The sequence below is a fragment of the Scyliorhinus torazame genome, chromosome 28 (genome assembly GCF_047496885.1).
Source record: "Scyliorhinus torazame isolate Kashiwa2021f chromosome 28, sScyTor2.1, whole genome shotgun sequence".
Lineage (NCBI taxonomy): Eukaryota > Metazoa > Chordata > Chondrichthyes > Carcharhiniformes > Scyliorhinidae > Scyliorhinus > Scyliorhinus torazame.
In genome coordinates, this window is record NC_092734.1 from 9,205,766 (window position 1) to 9,226,428 (window position 20,663).

The 20,663-nt window shown below is 49.7% G+C and overlaps 1 protein-coding gene across 3 annotated transcripts in view; it reads left to right on the top strand.

Moving 5' to 3' along the window:
- The first annotated feature begins 18,238 nt into the window (after positions 1–18,238).
- unc5b (unc-5 netrin receptor B) overlaps positions 18,239–20,663 on the top strand; it is a 244,655-nt gene continuing 242,230 nt past the window's right edge. For 2 of the 3 annotated variants that reach the window (XM_072491420.1, XM_072491423.1), the window contains exon 1: positions 18,240–19,000. In XM_072491420.1, the coding sequence (XP_072347521.1) occupies positions 18,913–19,000 (88 nt within the window). In that variant the 5' untranslated portion in view covers positions 18,240–18,912. Of the gene's footprint in view, positions 19,001–20,663 lie in introns of all 3 variants that reach the window. The other variant, XM_072491422.1, reaches the window with a different exon arrangement.

Consider the following 20,663-nt stretch of genomic DNA (forward strand, 5'->3'; position numbering starts at 1 on the left):
TGTTAATCAGGCGAGTCGATAAGACGGTTGTTTAGGAGTCTGGGGCGGGTTTTAGGGCAGACCAGGTGCTGTGGGAGCTCTCCGGCTCTGGCTCGCTGGTCATCGCCAGGTTGGCTGTGAGGCACCGGCTGAGCAGATCTTTCTTCTCAGGGCCTTGATTCCATCGACAGCGAGCCTCCTGCGGCCGGGTTTGGGGCCAGATTGATGGAGATGGTCGAGCGGATTAGCCGGTGGTCAGTTCAGCAGTCGTCGGCTCCAGTCGTGGTGCGGACATCTTTGCGGTCCCTCACTCGGATGATGATGTCGTCTGTGAGGTGCCAGTGCTTCTAGCCATGAGGTCTTGTGCTTGTCTCTCTGGCAGAACAGGGTGTTCGTTATGACCAGGTTCTAGGCATTTTGTCAGGAGGAGGATTCCGTTGGTGTTTGCTGTCCCTACGTCTCCCCTGCCTAACACACCTTTCCAAAGGTTTGCATCCTTCCCGTCTCTCGCAGTGAAGTCGCCGAGGAGAATCAGCTGGTCTCCCTTAGGGATGCAGGACAGACATTGGCCGAGGCTGGAGTAGAATGTCTCTTTTGTCTCATCCGTTGCATCTAAGGTTGGGGCAAAGGCTGTGATGTGCTATTTCTGGGCCAGAGTGAGCCGTAGGGTCTTAAGCCATTTGCTCACCCTGCAGAGGGTGAGTTGAGACATCTGCCCAACTCATTTTTTACGGTGAGGACGACCTCGTAGAGATGGCGTTTTTCTTCTGGTTTGCCTTTCCAGATGAAGGTATATCTGCCACCTATCCGCCGTCCTATCGCCACCAGCTGTCCATCATGTCTATCAAAAGAGCATCGTCAATTGATTCCTCCACACAACATTATCTAACATAATTCAAAGATAGGAAGGAAAGTAAGTTGTGAAGAAGACATAAGGAGTCTTCAAGAAGACTCAGACTGGTTAAGTGAGTGAGCAAAGATTTGGTAGATGGAGAATTACATGGGAAAATATGAACTTGTCCACTTTGACAGGAGGAATAGAAAAGCCCCGTATTATCTAACTGGAAATAAATTGCAGAACCCTGATATGCAGAGGGATTGGGTGTTCTGGTACATGAATCACAAACCATTGGTGTGCAGATACAGCAAGTAATTAGCAAAACAAACGGAGGTAATTCATTGCAAGGAGGATTAAATGTAAATGTAGGGATGTTTTTCTACAGTTGCACAGGGTATTGGTGGTAGGGGAGGGTGGAGGAGGGGGGCAGCCTAAGCCTCTCCTCCCCCCCCGCCGTTAAATTGCGGCAAGATCAGGGCGGGCGTGGGCCCGGTGGGGAAGGCCATCCGAAAAATCTTACGGCCACACCCCGCCTGCAAATGGACCAGCGGGGGCAGATAAAATTCTGGCCCAGCAGTTAATAGAATGGGTGGAACTATTTAATTTGCGCAGTGGATGAAGCGTTCCATGTCTGGAATACGCTCTGCGCTGAGGCAGCTGATTGAGACTTGAGTCAGCAATCAAACCCTCGCAATGGGTCTCATTATTTCCCCATCGTCCTCCAACAACCCAGGTGGAGGGGGGGGGGGTTGGTATATCGTCTTGATTTTCACTTCTTATCAATATGCACTAACTCTCGGGGCAGCACGGCGGCGCAGTGGTTAGCACTCCTGCCTCGTGGCGCCGGGGTCCCAGGTTCGATCCCGGCTCTGGGTCACTGTCCGTGTGGAGTTTGCACATTCCCCCTGTGTCTGCGTGGGTTTCGCCCCCACGACCCAAAGATGTGCAGGTTAGGTGGATTGGCCACGCTAAATTGCCCCTTAATTGGAAAAATGAATTGGGTACTCTAAATTTATATATTTAAAAAAATATGCACTAACCCTCAGCAATAAATGCACTCGTGCATTTCACAGCGACCTGCAGTTCCCCCCCCCCCCCCCCCAAAGTCAAAAAAGACTGGTAGCATCCGGGGTCCCATGTGCAGAATGTGGACTGGAGTTAAGGGACCACGAGACAACTGGTGCCCGTGGAAGCAGAATGCAGCAAGGGGTCAGCGACTCCGGGAGGGGGGGAAATTGGCAGAATATCTCAAATCCAATTTCAAAAGTGGAAGCTCGCCCTGCACAGACTGCACCATTTTATGTCAATACGGTTGTTTTAATCCAGTCTTGGACTTGCCTGGGAACGGGGGCGAGTTGTATTAATTGGGGTCAATACACATCACTGGAGTCAGAATTCATTAGGAGTTGGGCTCCAGACTGTCTACATGGTTCGATTGATCAGACTAAGGCTGACTCAACTGATCTGAGACCAGCTCCTGAACTCAATATACACCAGGATCAGTCAGCAAACAACTGGAGAAGCGCAGCACACGATAGGAATACAATGATTGACATTTCATCCTCCGAAATGACTTGTGCTGAGCGGTCACATTCGGGAACGGCTAAAACGCCTTTGACTTTTCAGTTGGGGGCTGGGACATATTTTTGTGTAATGAAGGACGAATCTAATTAAAATGTCATCATTATACATCAGATGAACTGCGTGTCAGGTTGAGAAAACCTGCTTATAGAACAGCAAATTGGTGTTATAAAGGGTGACAGTTGTGAGCAAACTCTACACAGCTATTGAGGCTATGATAACGGAACCTAAGGGCGAACAACATTAATTATACCACCAACAATTCAAAGCCGGGGGCAGCTCGGTGGCACAATGGGTTAGCGCTCCTGCCTCACGGCGCCGAGGTCCCAGGTTCGATCCCGGCTCTGGGTCACTGTCCGTGCGGAGTTTGCACATTCTCCCCGTGTTTGCGTGGGTTTCGCCCCCCACAACCCAAAAAGATGTGTAGGGTAGGTGGATTGGCCACGCTAAATCGCCTCTTAATTGGGAAAAAAAAGAATTAGGTACGTTAAATTTTTTTTTTAAAACAACAATTCAAAACAAGGCGCAGTGGTTAGCACTGCTGCCCCATGGAGCCGAGGACCCGGGTTCGATCCCGGCTCCGGGTCACTGTCTGTGCGGAGTTTGCACATTCTCCCCGCGTCTGCGTGGGTTTCACCCCCACAACCCAAAGGTGGATTGATCATGCTACATCGCCTCTTAATTGGAAAAAAAGAATTGAGTACTTCAAATTTATAAAACAATTCAAAACCAAACACACTTATTCCATTTCATCACTGACTGGAAAAGAATAGGGTTTGTCAATAAGGCTGCAGTGTAATTGTTCAGATAGTTTTCTTCAACTTCACTCTGGTCTTGGCAGTGGGAACACACAGTTTGGACAACATGGAGAGAGTATTGACAACCTCAATGAAAGATTTCTCCTTTAACTTCTCTCAACTCCTGCAAATTAAAGGTGTGGCTATGGAAATCTGCATGGGTCCGAGTTATACCTGTCTTTATGTGGGGTATGTGGACAATTCCTTGCTCCAGACCTTCCCACGCCACTCCCACAACTCGTCACGCCCAACTTGGTGAGGGGGTGAGGTCGTTTAATCTCGCGAGGTTCGTGACACTCGGAATGCCTTGCGATATCTAATGAGATTTGGCTCATTGAAGTATGTCTACGTCGGATCCTCCCGAGGCCCGGGCACTAATGCCCTAGCCTGGGAGACCTCACCATGGTGCCATTTAGCACTGATCCACACAAACCTGGGTGGGTCTCCCAGGGCACTGGAGGCCCCGGGTGGTCGGCCCCTGGGCAGGATGGTACCCTGTCATTCCCACTGGCACCTGGGCACCTTGGCACTGCTAGCCTGGCACCGTAGCACTGCCACCTGGCACTGCCTTGCCTGGCAGGGTCACTGCCAAGGTGCCAGGTTGGCAATGCCAAGGTGCCCAAATGCCAGGTTGTCTGTGCCAGGGATCAGAACTGAGGGTGTCCTGCCCTTAAGGGGTTGGGTGGGGCGTGGGGGGGCTCAAGGATTCCCTAAGAGGTAGTTTGGGGCAGTGGGCGGTGCGGAGGCTGCGATGGGAATGCCGAGGTGGGTCGAAATAGCGCCCCAGTCCCGGGGACACCTCCCTCGTTAGTTCAAGAAATGAAGTAAGTGTGGCCACGGCAGGGCGTTCGCTAACTGCTCAGCTCCGAAACCTGCGGTCCCACCTGTGATAGTGCCCGAGAGAGAATCAAACACTTGCCAGTGGCACCCAAAAGGATATGAATGAAGTGCGTTTGTTGCTCCCTCAATCCAGGTGTTTGGCAGGTCTGGCTCTGCAATGCAATCAAGCTGCCCCAGGAGCTGCAACAACAAACATCAAATTGCCAATCTCACGAGGGTGAGGCCGGGCGGATCATTGATATGGGAGGAATGAAAAGAGGCAGTGGGATATTTCACTCAATGACAAGGAGAGGTTTAGTGCTTTGATGAGCACCGGGACACTCAAGCAGACTTCATAAACTTGGTTTGCTCCTACATTTGAGTTCCACAACAACGTTGCTTGTCAATATAAAAGCAAATTACAGCGGTTGCTGGAATCTGAAACAAAAAGAGAAAATGCTGGACAATCTCAGCAGGTCGGACAGTCTCTGTGGAGAGAGAAGGGAGCTAACATTTCGAGTCTGGATGACTCTTTGTCAAAGCCAGGGAGAACTAGAAATAGGGTCAGGTTTATGCTTAGTGGGGGAGTGGCGTGGAGCGGTGGGGCTGGATAAGGGGCCAGCGATAGGTGATGCCGTGGACAGAAGATAAAAAGGATGTAAATGTGGGTGATTAAGGCTAAGAAGGCGCATAAAGAGATTAGAATGCGTGAATAGCAGAACAAAGGTGATCAGTGTGTCAAAGGGGGCAGTTGGTCCAAGTGCACAGGGGGCTAGGGGAGGGGGAGGGGGGGGACAATGGTGAGGGAAAAGGAGATCAATGGAAGAAATGAAAATAAATTGATGGAAATAAAATTGGGGTGAAGGTGGAGGAGAGAGTTCACAGTCTGAAGTTGTTGAACTCAATGTTCAGTCCGGAAGGCTGTAACGTGCCTAATCGGAAGTTGAGGTGCTGTTCCTCCAGTTTGCGCTGGGCTTCACTGGAACGTTGCAGCAGGGCAAGGACGGACATGTGGGCGTGAGAGCAGGACGGGGAGTTGAAGTGGCAGCGACAGGAAGGTGTGGGTCCTGTTTGTGGACCGACAGAAGGTGTCTGCAAAGCGATCACCCAGTCTGTGTTTAATCTCTCCAGAGTAGAGTAGGCCGCACTGGGAGCAGCGAATGCAATAGACCAGATTGAAGGCGGTGCTCGTGAAGCGCTGCCTCACCTGAAAAGAGTGTTTAGGGCCTGAGATGGTGAGCGGGAAGGAGGTAAAGGGGCAGGTGTTACACATTCTGCGATTGCATGTGCTGTAGGAAGAGGGTGAGGTGTTGGAGGTGATGGAAGAGTGGACCAGGGTATCCCAGAGGGAACATTCCCTGCGAAATGCTGACGGGGGAGTGAGGGGAAGATGTGTTGACGATGGAATCATGCTGGAGTTGGCAGAACTGGCGGAGGATGATTCTTCGAATGCGGAGGCTGGTGAGGTGAAAAGTGAGGACAAGAGTTCTGGGAGGGAGGCGAGGGGGTGAGGGCAGGGGTGTGGGAGGTGGGTCAGACACAGTTGAGAGCCCTGTCAACCACAGTGGGGGGTAAACCACGATTAAGTTACAATGAAGACACGTTAGCAACACCGTTTTGGAAAGTGGCATCATCGGAACAGATGCGACTGAGTCGAAGGAACTGGGAGAATGGGATGGAGTCCTTATAGGATGTGGGGTGTGAAGAGCTGTAGTCGAGGTAGCTGTGGGAGTCAGTGGGTTTGTAATGGATATTAATGGACAGTCTATACCCAGACATTGAAATAGAGAGGTCAAGGAAGGGAAGGGACATGTCAGAGATGGATCATGTGAAAGTGATAGAGGGCTGGAAATTGGAAGCGAAATTAATACATTTTTCCAGGTCCACACGGGAACATGAAGCGGCTCCGAAACATACATCATACAACATTCCTTGTCATACTGTTGGTGTTTACTCCAGCTTTGGATTTAACTTCTCGGACAGTGTTTGCCATTAACATTCTGTCCGCTCTGCATTAACATTTTCTTTTACAAATCCAGAAGTCATCAGTTGTGACTCAGTGGATATGCCACTCTCGCTGAGAGTTAGTAGGCTGTGGGTTCTAACCCCATCCCCGGGCCTGAGGACATAACCTGAGCTGACACTTCAGTATGTTACCAGCACTGTCCAAACATCATCCTTCAGGTGGGACAGTTCATCGCGTGAACTACGTGGTGAGGGAGTGTTATTCGGATTGGATTTGTTTATTGTCACGTGTACCGAGGTCCAGTGAAAAGTATTTTTCTGCGAGCAGCTCAACAGATCATTTAGTACATGAAAGAAAAAGAAAATAAAAAGAAACTACATAAAAGGGCAACACAAAGACCACAATGTAAATACATAAACACCAGCATCGGGTGAAGCATACAGGGGTGTAGTATTAATCAGGTCAGTCAATAAGAGGGTTGTTTAGGAGTTTGGTAACAGCGGGGAAGAAGCTGTTTTTGAATCTGTTCGTGCATGTTCTCAGACTTCTGTATCTCCTGCCCAATGGAAGAAGTTGGAAGAGTGCGTAAGCCGGGTGAGAGGGGTCTTTGATGATGCTACCCGCTTTCCCCAGGCTTTTTGCAGCAATGGGTTTGTGGGATTAACTTTTTTCAATGCAAATTTATGGAACGTTTGTCAGTAGGAACCATTTCAGCACAACCTAACGATCCATGCTTAAATGAAACATGATTAAGTTCCTTAGCAGTTGCTGCTCGCGCAACGGAACATTCAAGGAATTGTAATAAGTTGTGATTGTAACAAGCCTCTGAACCTTGGTCTCCCTCCTCCTTCAAAATGTCTCAAAATACCCAGCTTTTGGGTATATCTCCATTTGGGGCTCAGTGTCAAATTGTGAAGGTCTATGGGATGTTTCTACTACATTAAGGGTGCTGTAAAAATGCAGCTTGTTGTTGTTGTGGATGAAGTAGCAGTGAATTGCACACAGGAAGATGCCACCAAACTAAAGGTACGGCTAACAGGGTTTCTTTTCATTGCTGGCTGGGAAGATGTGAAGCCTTCCCTCCTCCTCTTCAAATGGTGCCGGGGAGGAGATAGACAGGGGGCTGACTTAACTTTGCCTCTGAATGTCAGCGCCTTCAGCAGTACAGTGCTCCCTCGTGACTGCAGCAGAGTAGATTATGGGCTCACCTTCTCAGGCGCTGAAACCTTATGCAGGGCTGGGAGTGCTGCTCATTGAACAAGACCGAAACCTAATTAAGAAAATAAACAAGGAAATGATCAGAAAGCAAGAAAACAAGGTGATAAAAGTAAATGGAGGAGCGAGTGGGAAAGATGGAGAAGAAATCACATGGATAAGAGAGGCACAGAGAGTCAGTGGGCCGGATAAATGAAAAGGGGAGACAATTAGGAGATGATTCATCGCCAAGACAAAAATAAACTCGAAGGTAAATTTTTAAAGCGATTTGAACGAACGTTCAACATCTCTCCCAATTGTCATTTCCAGTAAGTTCAAAGGGGAGAAATGTGGAATGAGATGCCAATAACACAATCGCCTGTTCTACCCAACTGGACAAAGTCAAGAACTTCCCCTTGCTCGACAAGGAACTGTGCAGAGTCTGCACGTTCTCCCCGGGTGCTCCGGTTTCCTCCCACGGTCCAAAGATGTGCAGGTTAGGTGGATTGGCCATGCTAAATTGCCCTTAGTGTCCAAAATTGCCCTTAGTGTTGGGTGGGGTTACTGGGTTATGGGGATAGGGTGGAGGTGTGGGCTTGGGTAGGGTGCTCTTTCCAAGAGCCGGTGCAGTCTCGATGGGCCGAATGGCCTCCTTCTGCACTGTAAATTCTATGAAAACACTATCTATCGATATCAGGCTGGAAGCAAACGTAACGGCAAAAAGGATAGATAAGGGTGTGAAGTACAGAGTCGCAGAAGGAAAATGTGGAGCGAGTGGAAGTGGGAATGTAGGATGGCAGGGAGAAGGGCGAAGACTAGCACGGGGTGATGGAGGTTTGTGGAGGGAGACACGGGCCGGTTCTGCATTGCAACTTCTTCACATAATTCGCGTGGAATCAGCCAGCCTGTGCAAAAGGCCACCGAATCTGTTGTGTCATGGTCGCAGCGTGAAGGAATAAAAGTGTCTGCACGGGTGTATATATTCGTCAGCTGCACTACTTTAGAAAGTCACTTTTTTTGTGCTTTTCAAAATGGACAATTGCTGAGCTGACAAGGTGGCTCCAGCTGGACATACGATGGCTTCTGGAAGTTACTGAGTCACTTCAAAGCGAACAAATGCTAACACCTCAAAGGTCCTGGAATGTAACACACCTTACGTCACACAAACATTCCAGCCAAGCTAACTGAAGGCCCCAGCAGCTGGTTTATCTGCTCCGTCCAGCTTCAAAGACAACCGCTCGCAGGTCCCGACCTCCAATAACGGTGCTAATGGCCTAAGCTTAACTGTTCTAGCACAATGGTTTCAACAAGGGGGCCTTATTTAGTCAACCAGAAACCAGTGTCTCCAATAACAAGAAGAATCCTGACCCCAATTGAAGAGCTCAAGATTCTGGCCTTGGGGATACATGCTTTTGGTCCCCCAGCGAGGAAGATGGGTGACAGATATGTCACATGACCTCCCCCAAGCAGCACCTTCATATTATCCTGTGGGACCGAAATCCATCATGAACAGGATTCCAGGCAACAGCCAACCATCCAGCTGCGGATATCAGAAAGATCTCTAGCCCCCGGCAAAACCGCCAACTGCTGGAACCTTGGAACTCAAGAGTAACTCACTCTGCGGGCCTTCTCCCATCATGGGCGTCTCGCTCTGGAAAGGCAGATCACCCCATAATCAGACAAACCCCCCTCTGAACGAACATTCCAGTTGACATCTCTGATCCTGGACTCTGGACACGTGTAAACCCCAAACTAGTGTTTTATTGTGGTCATGCCCGGAAGCCTCTTCTTTTTCCCTCCTCCTTGGTTTATTGTGTGAGTGCAAAGGGACGTTGCGGAACCTCTCGCTCTCTCGCGCGCGTTTGGGTGCAAAAATAAGTTGTTCATAGAGGATTGGAACATTCCAAATGTAATGGTTGGGGAGAGCACCCCCCCCCCACCCATTTATAAAGGGGGAAATCAGAATTTTTAAAAACACTTCGCTGATTACGGATGGGTAGAGAGAGGGGCAGTCAGAGTGGTTTAAATTCACCCAGCCCATAACATATTGTATGTTGTCTCATGAAATGTCTGGAGCTTGTATGGTTCAACAATAACTGTTTATTAATAACACATAGCTATATAATAATCATAGAATAATAGAATTTACAGTGCAGAAGGAGGCCATTCGGTCCATTGAGTCTGAACCGGTCCTTACAAAGAGCACCCTACTGAAGCCCACGTATCTACCCTATCCCCGTAACCCAGTAACCCCCACTTAACATTTTGTTTGGACACTAAGGGCAATTTAGCATGGTCAATCCACCTAACCCGCACATCTTTGGACTGTGGGAGGAAACCGGAGCGCCCGGAGGAAACCCTCGCAGACACGGGGAGAACGTGCAGACTCCACGCAGACAGTGACCAAAGCCGGGAATTGAACCTGGGACCCTGGACCTGTGAAGCAACAGGGCTACCCACTGTGCCCCATCTATAAAGGATACAGTCCTGACCAGGTGCTATCGCCACATCGACCTTTGCAGACTCGCTAACTACTCACTCTAACCAGTCCCGTATGACTCTCTACATCAGAATGTGTGTGGTACTGCTCCCAGTACCACATTAACCCTCACAGTCCCAAACTCTCGTGATTTACCCCCAAATTCCACGTACCTTTGTGGTTTCTTGTATGCTGGTTCAAGAAACATCACTCCACCTGCCCACAAAAAAACAACCCCACTCCTGAATCGAAATTCTGAGTTGGACCTCAGAATTACTTGCGGCTGGAGGGGAAACGGGACTATCATCGTCTTCTGCGGGAAAGACGAAAATGTGGGGGTGAGGGGGAAATCAACAAAAGGAAAAGTAAACACAGTCAAAAATAAAAAATGTTAACTCTTTCAATCTCCCAACAAACATGGCCATTCAGAATACAATATTGAGTGTGTGTGTGTGTGCGAGGCTTATGGTCATATTCATTCAAAGTGCTATGAAATGAAATGAAAATCGCTTATTGTCACAAGTAGGCTTCAAATGAAGTTACTGTGAAAAGCCCCTAGTCGCCACATTCCGGCGCTTGTTCGGGGAGGCTGGTACGGGAATTGAACCGTGCTGCTGGCCTGCCTTGGTCTGCTTTCAAAGACAGCGATTTAGCCCACTGTGCTAAACCAGCCAGCATCTTTTCGAATGAGAAGATCAGTTTTAGTTGTCCAGATGCACCATAGAGATTTATGTCCCATGCTCTGGCTGTAATTCTGTCGCAGGTATTAAAATAGACGTGTCTAATTGCCAAATTATTGCATCACTGGGTCCCCAGCAGCGTCAGTTTTTAGTGCAGTCTGAGCAATTGCCCCTGATTTCAATTCATCCACAGCCTTCCTGAATCTCTCTAACTTCACCCCCTCCTGTGGCTTCTCCTGTCAGCTCCTCAAAGATGTCTTGGCTCAGTCTTCTGGCAGAATGTGTCAGTCCCCTGGAGGCGATCTCCCCACATCCCCTACACCTCTCCCTTGGAGCCGTTTGCACTCAGTGCCACGGCATTGCTCTGAGGCAGTCTGCCTGACATCCTTCATCTCTGCCACACATGCTAAATCTGCAAACGGCCTAAACCTTTCCACTGAGCAATGTCTGTTTTTACCTTAGCCTGTCGCAGGCTGCCAAAGAAAGCAGAGACGCTCACTGAAACAGCGCCGTCACTTCTCAAACCCCACTTCGCTAAGGGTAAAGGGTTAGCAGAACAAACTGCGTTTAAATAGCACCTTGAACACATCTCGAGGCAGGTAAACTGGGGCAATATGAACTGACACGGGGCCACATCAGGAGATACAGGAATTGAAGACCAACTGTGCAAGAAAATAAAGTAATGCATTCATATGAACATACGAACATGCGAAATAGGAGCAGGATTGGCCACCCGGCCCATCGAGTCTGTTATCCCATTCAATAAGATCGTAGCAGGTCTGTAGCAGGTCTGATTTTAACTTCAAACCCACATTCCTGCCCCCCCCCCCCCCAATAACCTTTCACCCCTTTGTTAATCAAGAATCTATTGAACTCTGCCTTAAAAATATTCAAAGTTTCTGCTCCCACTGCCTTTGGAGGAAGAGAGTTCCAGAGACTCAGATCCTCGGAGAGACAGAAATTTTCCTCATCTCTGTCTTAAATCAGCGATGGCTTATTTTTAAACAGTGACCCCCCAGTTCTAGAATCTCTGACAAGAGGAAACGTCCTCTCCACGCCCACCCTGTCAATGCCCCTCAGCGTCTCAAAGGTTTCAATCAAGTCGCCTCTTACTCACCTAAACTCTAACAGAGTGTGGGAGCGTACGCATGGCTATAGAGTCGGTAACGCAGTGTCAATTGTGCACAGTAAGATCCCATTATCAACATTATGAGCCATGAGCAGCAGAGGAAGGTTTGGAGGAGCGTGTTAGAGACAGGGAGAGGGGCAAAGTGATTTTGGGAGAGAATTCTAGATCATAAGGTCCAGGCAGTGGAAGGAATGCCCGTCAAAGAGTGGGGGAAAGGAAATCAGGGACATACAAGAGGCGAGAGACACGAAACAAAAGCCGGATTTCATACATCACCTGGAGCAGTAGTTTTAGTGCCAGTGGATTATATGCCTGCAAGGTGGTTTGAACAACAAAAACAAGATTGATACAATGCAGAAACAAAGAATAAATGATAGGCAGCTGCTGTAAATCACCAGCTCAACTTGGAAAACTAAACAGGATTGCCCTTCCCTGCGGCCTACTTGTTGACACTAGCAGTGCCAGCTTGGGTCAAGACGTTTGCAGAACCCAACAAGGTCAGACCGCCAACGTTCACCCCAAAACTACTTCATTGGCACATCTGTATCGTTTCCCCCAGTGGAGCCATCGCCTGAAGGTTGAATGACATCCTCCGGTCATCTGTCCAAACCACGACATTCCCCCAGGGTGGAAGGTCTCGGAGTAGAGAAGGGTGACATCTTGCCCAAGATGCACGTTGCGCCACCGAGTTAGGATTGTAGTCCCCTGGGTTCCAATAAGCAGTCCTCAACAGATTGTAAACTGCACACTGCCAGGCGAGGTTGGATGAGAGATTCTGCACAACTCACAGATGTAATCCAAGCCTTTCACAATCCCACCTGAGAGTCAATAGGTACACGGTCAAACCCCACTCCAGCCAGTCCTGCTGGGTGGAAACGGGAGCTCCGGCTCGAAATACTGGCGCAACATCCATCCTGATGATCAATGGGTGTGAGTGACCCCCAAGATTCTCATTGTATGGGCTTGTGGGAGCCTGTAAGACTTCCGCACCTGCCGTGTTCAATTGTTCTGAGTTTGATGATGTGCGGCTGGTAACTGATCTCTGCTCACTGTGCTTGATCGGTTAAGTGAGGTTCTGGACTGAGAACAAAGTGAAGAAAGGCTGTCAGAGCTACTGGAAGCGGAGCTGGGATAAGCGTGAGTGCAGACATTTTGTGATTGTAGATTGGTGCCTTAAACTTGTAAAACATTACTGGCCCTGAATTATTGATAGTTATTACACCCCTAGCAAATTAATTATTGAGGTAACATTGAAGGAAACTGCTGCGTTGTGGTTGCGGAGTAAAATGTCAGTCTGACACTCTCCCATGGGGACACCATTCAAGCTTCGAGCATTGTGGTAACGGGAGAGGGACAGGCTGGTTACTGAGCTGAAACTCGGGCAAACAGGGAGATGGAAACCACTTCACAAATCACCAAGTGTCCAGGGAATGGATCAGGAGAAGTGTTGCACACACACAGGCTGCTTTCGGTTCTAATCTTCCGCCTACCTCCCTTATCACTTGACCAGAGGCGAAAAACCGACATTGTCCATAAACTGAACCTCTGACAGGTACCATTCCCACTGTCTCTCACTGCCACAGGGATGCAATCACCTATAAATGTGCGTTATTTAACTTGCATGGAGAGATGGCGCAGTCACTGGGCTAGTAATCCAGAGACCCTCGGGTTCAAATCCCACCACAGCAGCCAGTACAATTTAAATTCAATTTATAAACTCTGGAATTGAAAAGCTAGTCTCAATGATGGCGACCATGAAACCCTTGTCGATTGTTATAAAAACCCATCTGGTTCACTGATGTCCTTTAGGGAAGGAAATCTGCCGTCCTTACCCGGTCTGGCCTACATGTGACTCCAGACCCACAGCAATGTGTTTGGCTCCGAATTGCCCCTCCGAAATGGCCAAGCGAGACATGCAGTTCAAGGGGCAATTAGGGATGGGCAACAAGTTCTGGCCACTCCCCTTACCTGCAAGGTAAGGAAGAATTAAAAGAAAACCTCACCAGACTCCAGTGACCCAACAGCACTCCATTCTTAGCATCCTATCGGGCTGCATCACATCCTGGTATGGCAACTGCTCGGCCCAAATCAGTAAGAAACTACAGAGAGTCGTGAACACATGCCAGTCATAGAATCATCGAATTTACAGTGCAGAAGGAGGCCATTCAGCCCATCGAGTCTGCACCGGCCCTTGGAAAGAGCACCCTACCCAAGCCCACACCTCGACCCTACCCCCGTAACCCAGTAACCCCACTTAACCTTCACACGAACCTGCCTCCCATCCATTGACTCTGTCTGCACCTCCCTCTGCCTGGGGAAAGCGGGCAGCATAATCAAAGACCCCTCCACCCGGGTTATTCGCTCTTCCAACCTCTTCCATCGGTCAGAAGATACAAAAGCCTGAGAACACGCACTAACAGATTCAAAAACAGCTTCTTCCCCGCTGTTACCAGACTCTTAAATGACCCTCTTATGGACTGAACTCTGATCTCTCCACACATCTTCTCTGCTGAGTAGTACTACGCTCCTGTATGCTTCACCCGATGCCTGTGTCTATGTATTTACATTGTGTGTATATCGTATGTCCTGTGTTTTCCATGTATGGAGCGATCTGCCTGGACTGCACGCAGAACAATACTTTTAACTGTACCTCGGTACACGTGACAATAAATTAAATCTAAATCTAAATCCTATGGATTGCTTCCTCAGTAAACGGAGGTTAATTAGCTCCGTTGGCTGGGTGGGTTGAGTGTGGATGCAGAATGATGCCAACAGCACAGAGTTCAATCTCTGTATCAACTGCGGCAGAACATGCAGGTTTCCTGTTTGCCTTGCCCCAGACAAGTCATGATGTGGAGATGCTGGCGTTGGACTGGGGTGAGCACAGGAAGAAGTCTTACAACACCAGGTTAAAGTCCAAACAATACAGGTGCAGCTCAAGCTCTATAAAGCCAGTTGCCTTCCCCTAAGAGAGAGAGCGATGCCTAAGGTCCCTCCTAGACTAATTACCTCGTGGGTAAGGGAGCCTTCCTTCTGCATGCTGCCTACAATCTGTTGAGAGAAAGATTCTCTGGCCCCAGAAGTGCGAGTGGGTTTGGCCCCCTCACCATGAACACGGTATGAAGGTTCACCACCAATCTGATCATTGGGAAAGTTTGATTGAAGCAAAATGCGTAGTTTTAAAGGCAACTCCATATCATTTGTGTCTGGCAGGTGAACGTTTTACACCCTGCATGCTGGCTGCTTCCAATGCATTATTGTCAAGAGAGACAGTGACGAACATAAAGAGATCTGTAGCATTTTAGAAGTTTATCCTTTCATCTTTTTTGAGATCCTCAGCCTGTGTCTATGGCACTTATTTGTTTTACTCTCTCATTTTTAAAAACAAAAATTAAATCATTAAAAAAAAAATACCCTTTGCATTGCATTACCTTGCAGGTAAGGGGAGTGGGATTATGACGGGAGGGCCCCCTCCTCCCTCTCCACTCCCTCCCCACTTCACATCAATGTATTCGGAATAATCTTTGTCTAACTGAATGACTGGAAGTTGCTGTGGGTCCGGATACTCGGCTGCGAGCTCCCCCTTGTGTCGGGCCCAGTATTGCAGCCTTGCTGCTGCTCTCTCTGGGGTTGTGTGGGACACTGTGGTCACTCACACTGTGGTCACTCTGTCTCTGGCCAGGGCTAAAGAGGAGGGGGGGGGGGGCGGGAATAAAGAGACCAGAACCGGCTCCCATCACTGAAAAAGAACAATTCCAGAATTCCCCAAACTATATATACATTTGTTTTTAGTCCTAATCATGGGTACATTTAGTCACCCCTAAAGAAATTGCAATTGATGCTCAAGCTTTAATCTAAATGTTTAATTGCAGGAATATTTGACCGATTCTAATTACTTCTGGCGTGTTTCCTGCATCCGCCTGGCGATTTAAAGCGGCGATTCATTTGGCTTTTTAAATGCATTTTAAATCAAATTTTTAAAGAACGTTTTCTCAATGATTTATTTTCCAAAAGAATTCATTTTTGAAATAAGTTTAGAGTACCCAATTATTTTTTTTCCTCCCAACGAAGGGGCAATTTAGCGTGGCCAATTGATCGACCCTGCACATCTTTCTGGGTTTGTCTGTATGTGTGTGTGTGGGGGGGGGGGGGGGGGGGTGAGCCCCACGCAGGCACGGGGAGAATGTGCAAATTCCAGACTTTTCAAAACTTCGGGCAAAGTTTAGAAACGTCGTCAAGACACTGGGGCGTGGGGGGGGGGGGGGGGGGGGGGTCTCCGGGTCCAACTTTGGACAGTAAAAAGCTGCAGTGTTTCTACAAGAGTTTGGGTGATGTGTGTCCCTTCGCCTTGGCCACAGAGGCAGTGCAGAAGCTGCAGTTTGGAGTTAACTCCAGCTGTCTGTGAGAGTCGGGCTGTCTCCCTCCCCAGGCTATGCCAGTGACAAGTTGCCCTCACCCCCCCCCCCCCCCCCCACCCCGGGGCCGGTATCTCCACTGGAACCTATGTGGCGCCAGCCCACTCACCCTTATCACGTCGTCAGACAATAAAACTGAACTATATCCACACATCAAGGCCGGCCGTGTCTGCACAGAAAAACAGTGGTCGTTAAAACACACACACTTGGCGAGTGAGTGCAGATTGCAGCTGGTTAATCCTCCCCGTCTCCAGCTTTATCCCCATCCCAGTCAAATGGTGCGTTTGAAAAATGCCCCTTTGTGTGGGTCCCCTCTGTGGGCGCAGTCTCACCCCCCCCCCCCCCCCCACCACCTTTGCCCAGGTACCAGAGCCCATTCCTGTGAAAGGGGCATGTGGGCTGGGCAGGTTAGCTCTGCCTCTCTCTGTCCACACACAGGCTGCCAGACCTGCTGAGTTTACCCAGTGGTTCTGTCCTTTAACATTTTAAGCTGGATCCGTGTGACTGGGAGGAATGGGCAAAGCTTGCGTGTGGCACAGTGTACAGGGCGCGCACTCGGGCACGTTTCGGGCTGAGATAGCGAGATTTATGTGTGTGTATGTGTGTGTCTGCATAATAAGAATAATAATCTTCATTATTGTCACAAGTAGGCTTACATTAACACTGCAATGAAGTTGCTGTGAAAAGCCCCTAGTCGCCGCATTCCGGCGCCTGTTCAGGTACACAGAGGGAGAATTCAGAATGTCCAATTCATCTAACAGCACGTATGTGTATGTATATATGTATGTGTATGCATATGTGTAAGTAGGTGTGTGTGCATGTATGTATGTATGCATATGTGTCTGTATGTGTGTGTATGTATATGTGTGTGCATGTTTATGTGTGCATAAATGCATTTATGTGTGTGTATATATATGCGTGCATCTGTATATAGATGTATATATGTGTATGTATATATGTGTGTGTATAGGTACGTATATACGTGTGTATGTACATATATATGTATGTATATGTGTGTGTATGTACATGTATATGTATGTGTGTGTATATATGTACATATGTGTGTGTGTGCATGTACATATATGTATATGTGTGTGTATGTCCATATATATGTGTATATATATGTGTATATGTATGTGTGTGTATATGTACATGTGTATGTATGTGTATGTATACATGTGTGTATATTGTACATATATGTGTGTATATATGTGTGAATATATATATGTGTGTATGTTACTGCTACATTGACATGGGGGTCCGATTGTTTATTGGAGCTCCCAGACCTGGGACAGCAGCAGCCACTTGTCTGCGCAACAAATGAGGGAAGTTTTCAGGTGACAGCATCTTTTTCTGTAGTTGGAGCTGTATCAACATCCGCAATCCGGACCGTCCCATTCCCTTCTCCTGGTCGGGATTTTAGCCGTGGCGGAGTTTCCGCTCAGGCACCTAACGTACCGCCTGGTGCAGACTGCAAAAAGAAAAGAATAGTTTATTCATGAATGTGTTGATTCTAACAGAATCATTGTCCGTCTGCATTTTGTTCCGGTTTGAAACACGAATCTGGATTGAGTTCAGGGAAGAGCGGGCGGTGTTAGCGCCGGGGGGAGGGGAGCGGGGGGGGTGCAATTTAAGATTCAGTGAGTTCTCCCGAGAATTTGAATGAAGTGATTGAACTGACAAGGTTGTTCCAAGTTGATTATGCCAAACTTTTAACTGGTGCTGTTTGCTCCAGTTCCTCTCCCCCCTCTCCTTATTTATACGCCCCCCTCCTTCAGGGTCAACGTTTCAACTCAATTAATTCAGCTATCATTCGGCTGGGGGGGGGGGGGGGGGGGGAGCAACTTGTGATTCTAAAATGATCCGGAATGAATTTTAGTCCATTTTGTGTTTTCTGGACTAAGTAAAATCGAGGAATTAAAAGAAAAGACTGCTCAAGGCAAATTTCTCAAAACACTTCTATTTCTAATTGGGGCAAAGATGACCCCCCTCTCCTCCAAATATTGATCAGGTAGGGAGGGAGATAGTTGCGTTGAGAATTGTTTGCAATGGTTATCTGCTGCCAGAGGCTGCTTTCAAATTAATTGTGGGGAATCCGGGGTCAGGTTTCATGTGTTTATTAATAACAAAGAGTTTACAATCTATTTTATCAGTCCGCCCTGCTTCCCCATCGATCACAATGAGGAGAAACTTCTCCTTGACAGCTCTGATGGTGGGGGGGAAGAGGGTCTGAGGCTTTACTGGGGTTCCCTCGAACAGCAGATACCGGATTCTGGCAGTGGAGTGGGACTGGCTTGGCACACAGGGAGGGAGGGGTTTTATTGTGTGTGTGTGAGAGAGAGGAGAGGAGGGACGGGAATATGGTGGAAAGTGCCAGGTTTTGCGAATGAGCCGAGGGGGGTTGGTGCATGATGCTGCAGACGGAGTATCGGCTATTGGCGGAGCTCAGAGCGGCGCTTGTCCCCTGTTTACACCTCCAGGTTTGAGTGAGTTGCATGTTGTGCTGTGTGTGGGGTGTATGTGTGTGTGGCGCTGGGAGAGAGACACACACACAGGGAGACACACACACAGGGACACACACACACACATAGACTAAATGGAGAGCCTCCCAGAATGGATGAGAAAACGCAACTTGGGATTTCAAAGTGACCTGCAGCAACTGACAGCCTTCTCCCTCCACAGCACTTTCCCCTCGCCTCTTCCAGCTCTGCAAGGAATTCAAGGGATCGTATTGTACCGTTGCAAACATCACCCCTTCTCAGTTTATTCTGCATCGCAAATGAAGATGTTGGAGTGAGTGAGCGAGCGAGGCGCCGGAGAGAAGAGGAGAGAGAGAGAGAGAGTGAGACAGTGTTTGGAGCCCTTTTCGAACATTTTCTTGGCTCTCCCTGTTCGTGCTTCGCCCCGACACTTGGCCTTTGAGGGAGAGGAGGAGAGGATTGGAGAGGAGAGGAGAGGATTGGAGAGGAGAGGAGTGGGGATTGGATTGGAGAGGAGAGCAGGGGGGCATAAGTCTCCCGCAGCCCGGCTCCAACATGTTGCCTTCGCGGACAGGGGCAGTGCCCACTCTGGGAGTACACATGGTCTGGGTGGCACTGTGGACGGTCACTCTCTGCCAGGCAGGTAAGAAGCTTGATTCCCCGGGCACGGTGGGCGAGGGAGGGTCCGGCAGCAGCTCTGCAATGTGAAGTTTGCCAGTCGGGGCCGGGTGGTTTGTGTCTGTACAAGTTCAGACTGTCCGGGTTGAGCTGCAATGTGCCCCCCAGCCTGACACTGGCCCAGCCCTAAACCCCACACTCCATCACTGCCAGGAGCCTTTCCAGAGACCCCCGCCCCAACTCTACCCCCCCCCCCCCCAACTCTATCCCCCCAACTCTATCCCCCAAACTCTACCCCCCAAACTCTACCCCCCCCCAACTCCTCTCCCCAAACTCTACCGCCCCAACTCTATCCCCCCAAACTCTACCCCCCAACTCTACCCCCACAACTCCAACCCCCAAACTCTACCCCCCAACTCTACCTGCCCAACTCTACCCCCCCACTCTACCCCCCAAACTCTACCCCCCCCAACTCTACCCCCACAACTCTACCCCCCCAACTCTACCCCCCAACTCCAATCCCCAAACTCTAACCCCCCAACTCTACCTGCCCAACTCTACTCCCCCAACTCTACCCCCCCAACTCTACCCCCCACAACTCTACCCCCAAAACTCTACCCCCCAACTCCAGCCCCACAACTCTACCCGCCCCAACTCTACCCCCACAACTCTACCCGCCCAACTCTACCCCCAAACTCTACCACCCCCAACTCTACCCCCCCCAACTCTACCCCCCCCAACTCCAGCCCCACAACTCTACCCCGCCCAACTCTACCACCCCAACTCTACCCCCACAACTCTACCCGCCCAACTCTACCACCCCAACTCTACCCCCACAACTCTACCCGCCCAACTCTACCCCCAAATGCTACCCACCCCCCAACTCTACCCCACAACTCTAACCCCTCCCCCCAACTCTACCCCCTCAACTCTACCCCCCCCCAACTCTACCCCCAAACTCTACCCCCCACAACTCCTCCCCCAAACTCTACCCCCCCAACTCTACCCACCCAACTCTACCCCCACAACTCCTCCCCCCAAACTCTACCCCCCCAACTCTACCCACCCCAACTCTATCCCCCCCCAACTCTACCCCTCAACTCTACCCCCTCCCCCCCAACTCTACCCCCTTCCCTCAATCCTTCCCAACACTATCCCCCTCCCTCACTTCCCCCAACTCTACCCCCACCTTCACTCCCCCCAACTCTATCCCCTCCCTCACTCACCTCAACTCTCCCCCCTCCCTCACTCCCCCCAACTCTACACCTCCCTCACTCCCCCAACTCTACCCCCTCCCCTCGCTCCCCCAACTCTACCCCCCACTGCCCTCCCCAACTTAGCCCCTTACCACTCTACCGCCTCCCCCTTTCCCTCCCTTGCCCAGCTCTGCCCCAACCCTCCCACAACTCTATACCCTACCACCACCCAGCTCTACCCCTCCATCCCCCCCAACCCTAACCCCTCCCTCCCCCCAACTCTAGCCCCTCCCTCCCCAGCTCTAATCCCTCCCTTCCCAACTCTAGCCCCTCCCTCCCCTGCTCTAACCCCTACCTTCCCAACTCTAGCCCCACCCTCCCCCAAATCTAGCCCCTCCCTCCCCAACTCTAGCCCCCTCCCTCCCCTGCTCTAACCCTCCTCCAGCTCTACCACTCCATCGCCCAGCTCTACCACTCCCCTCCCACTCACAA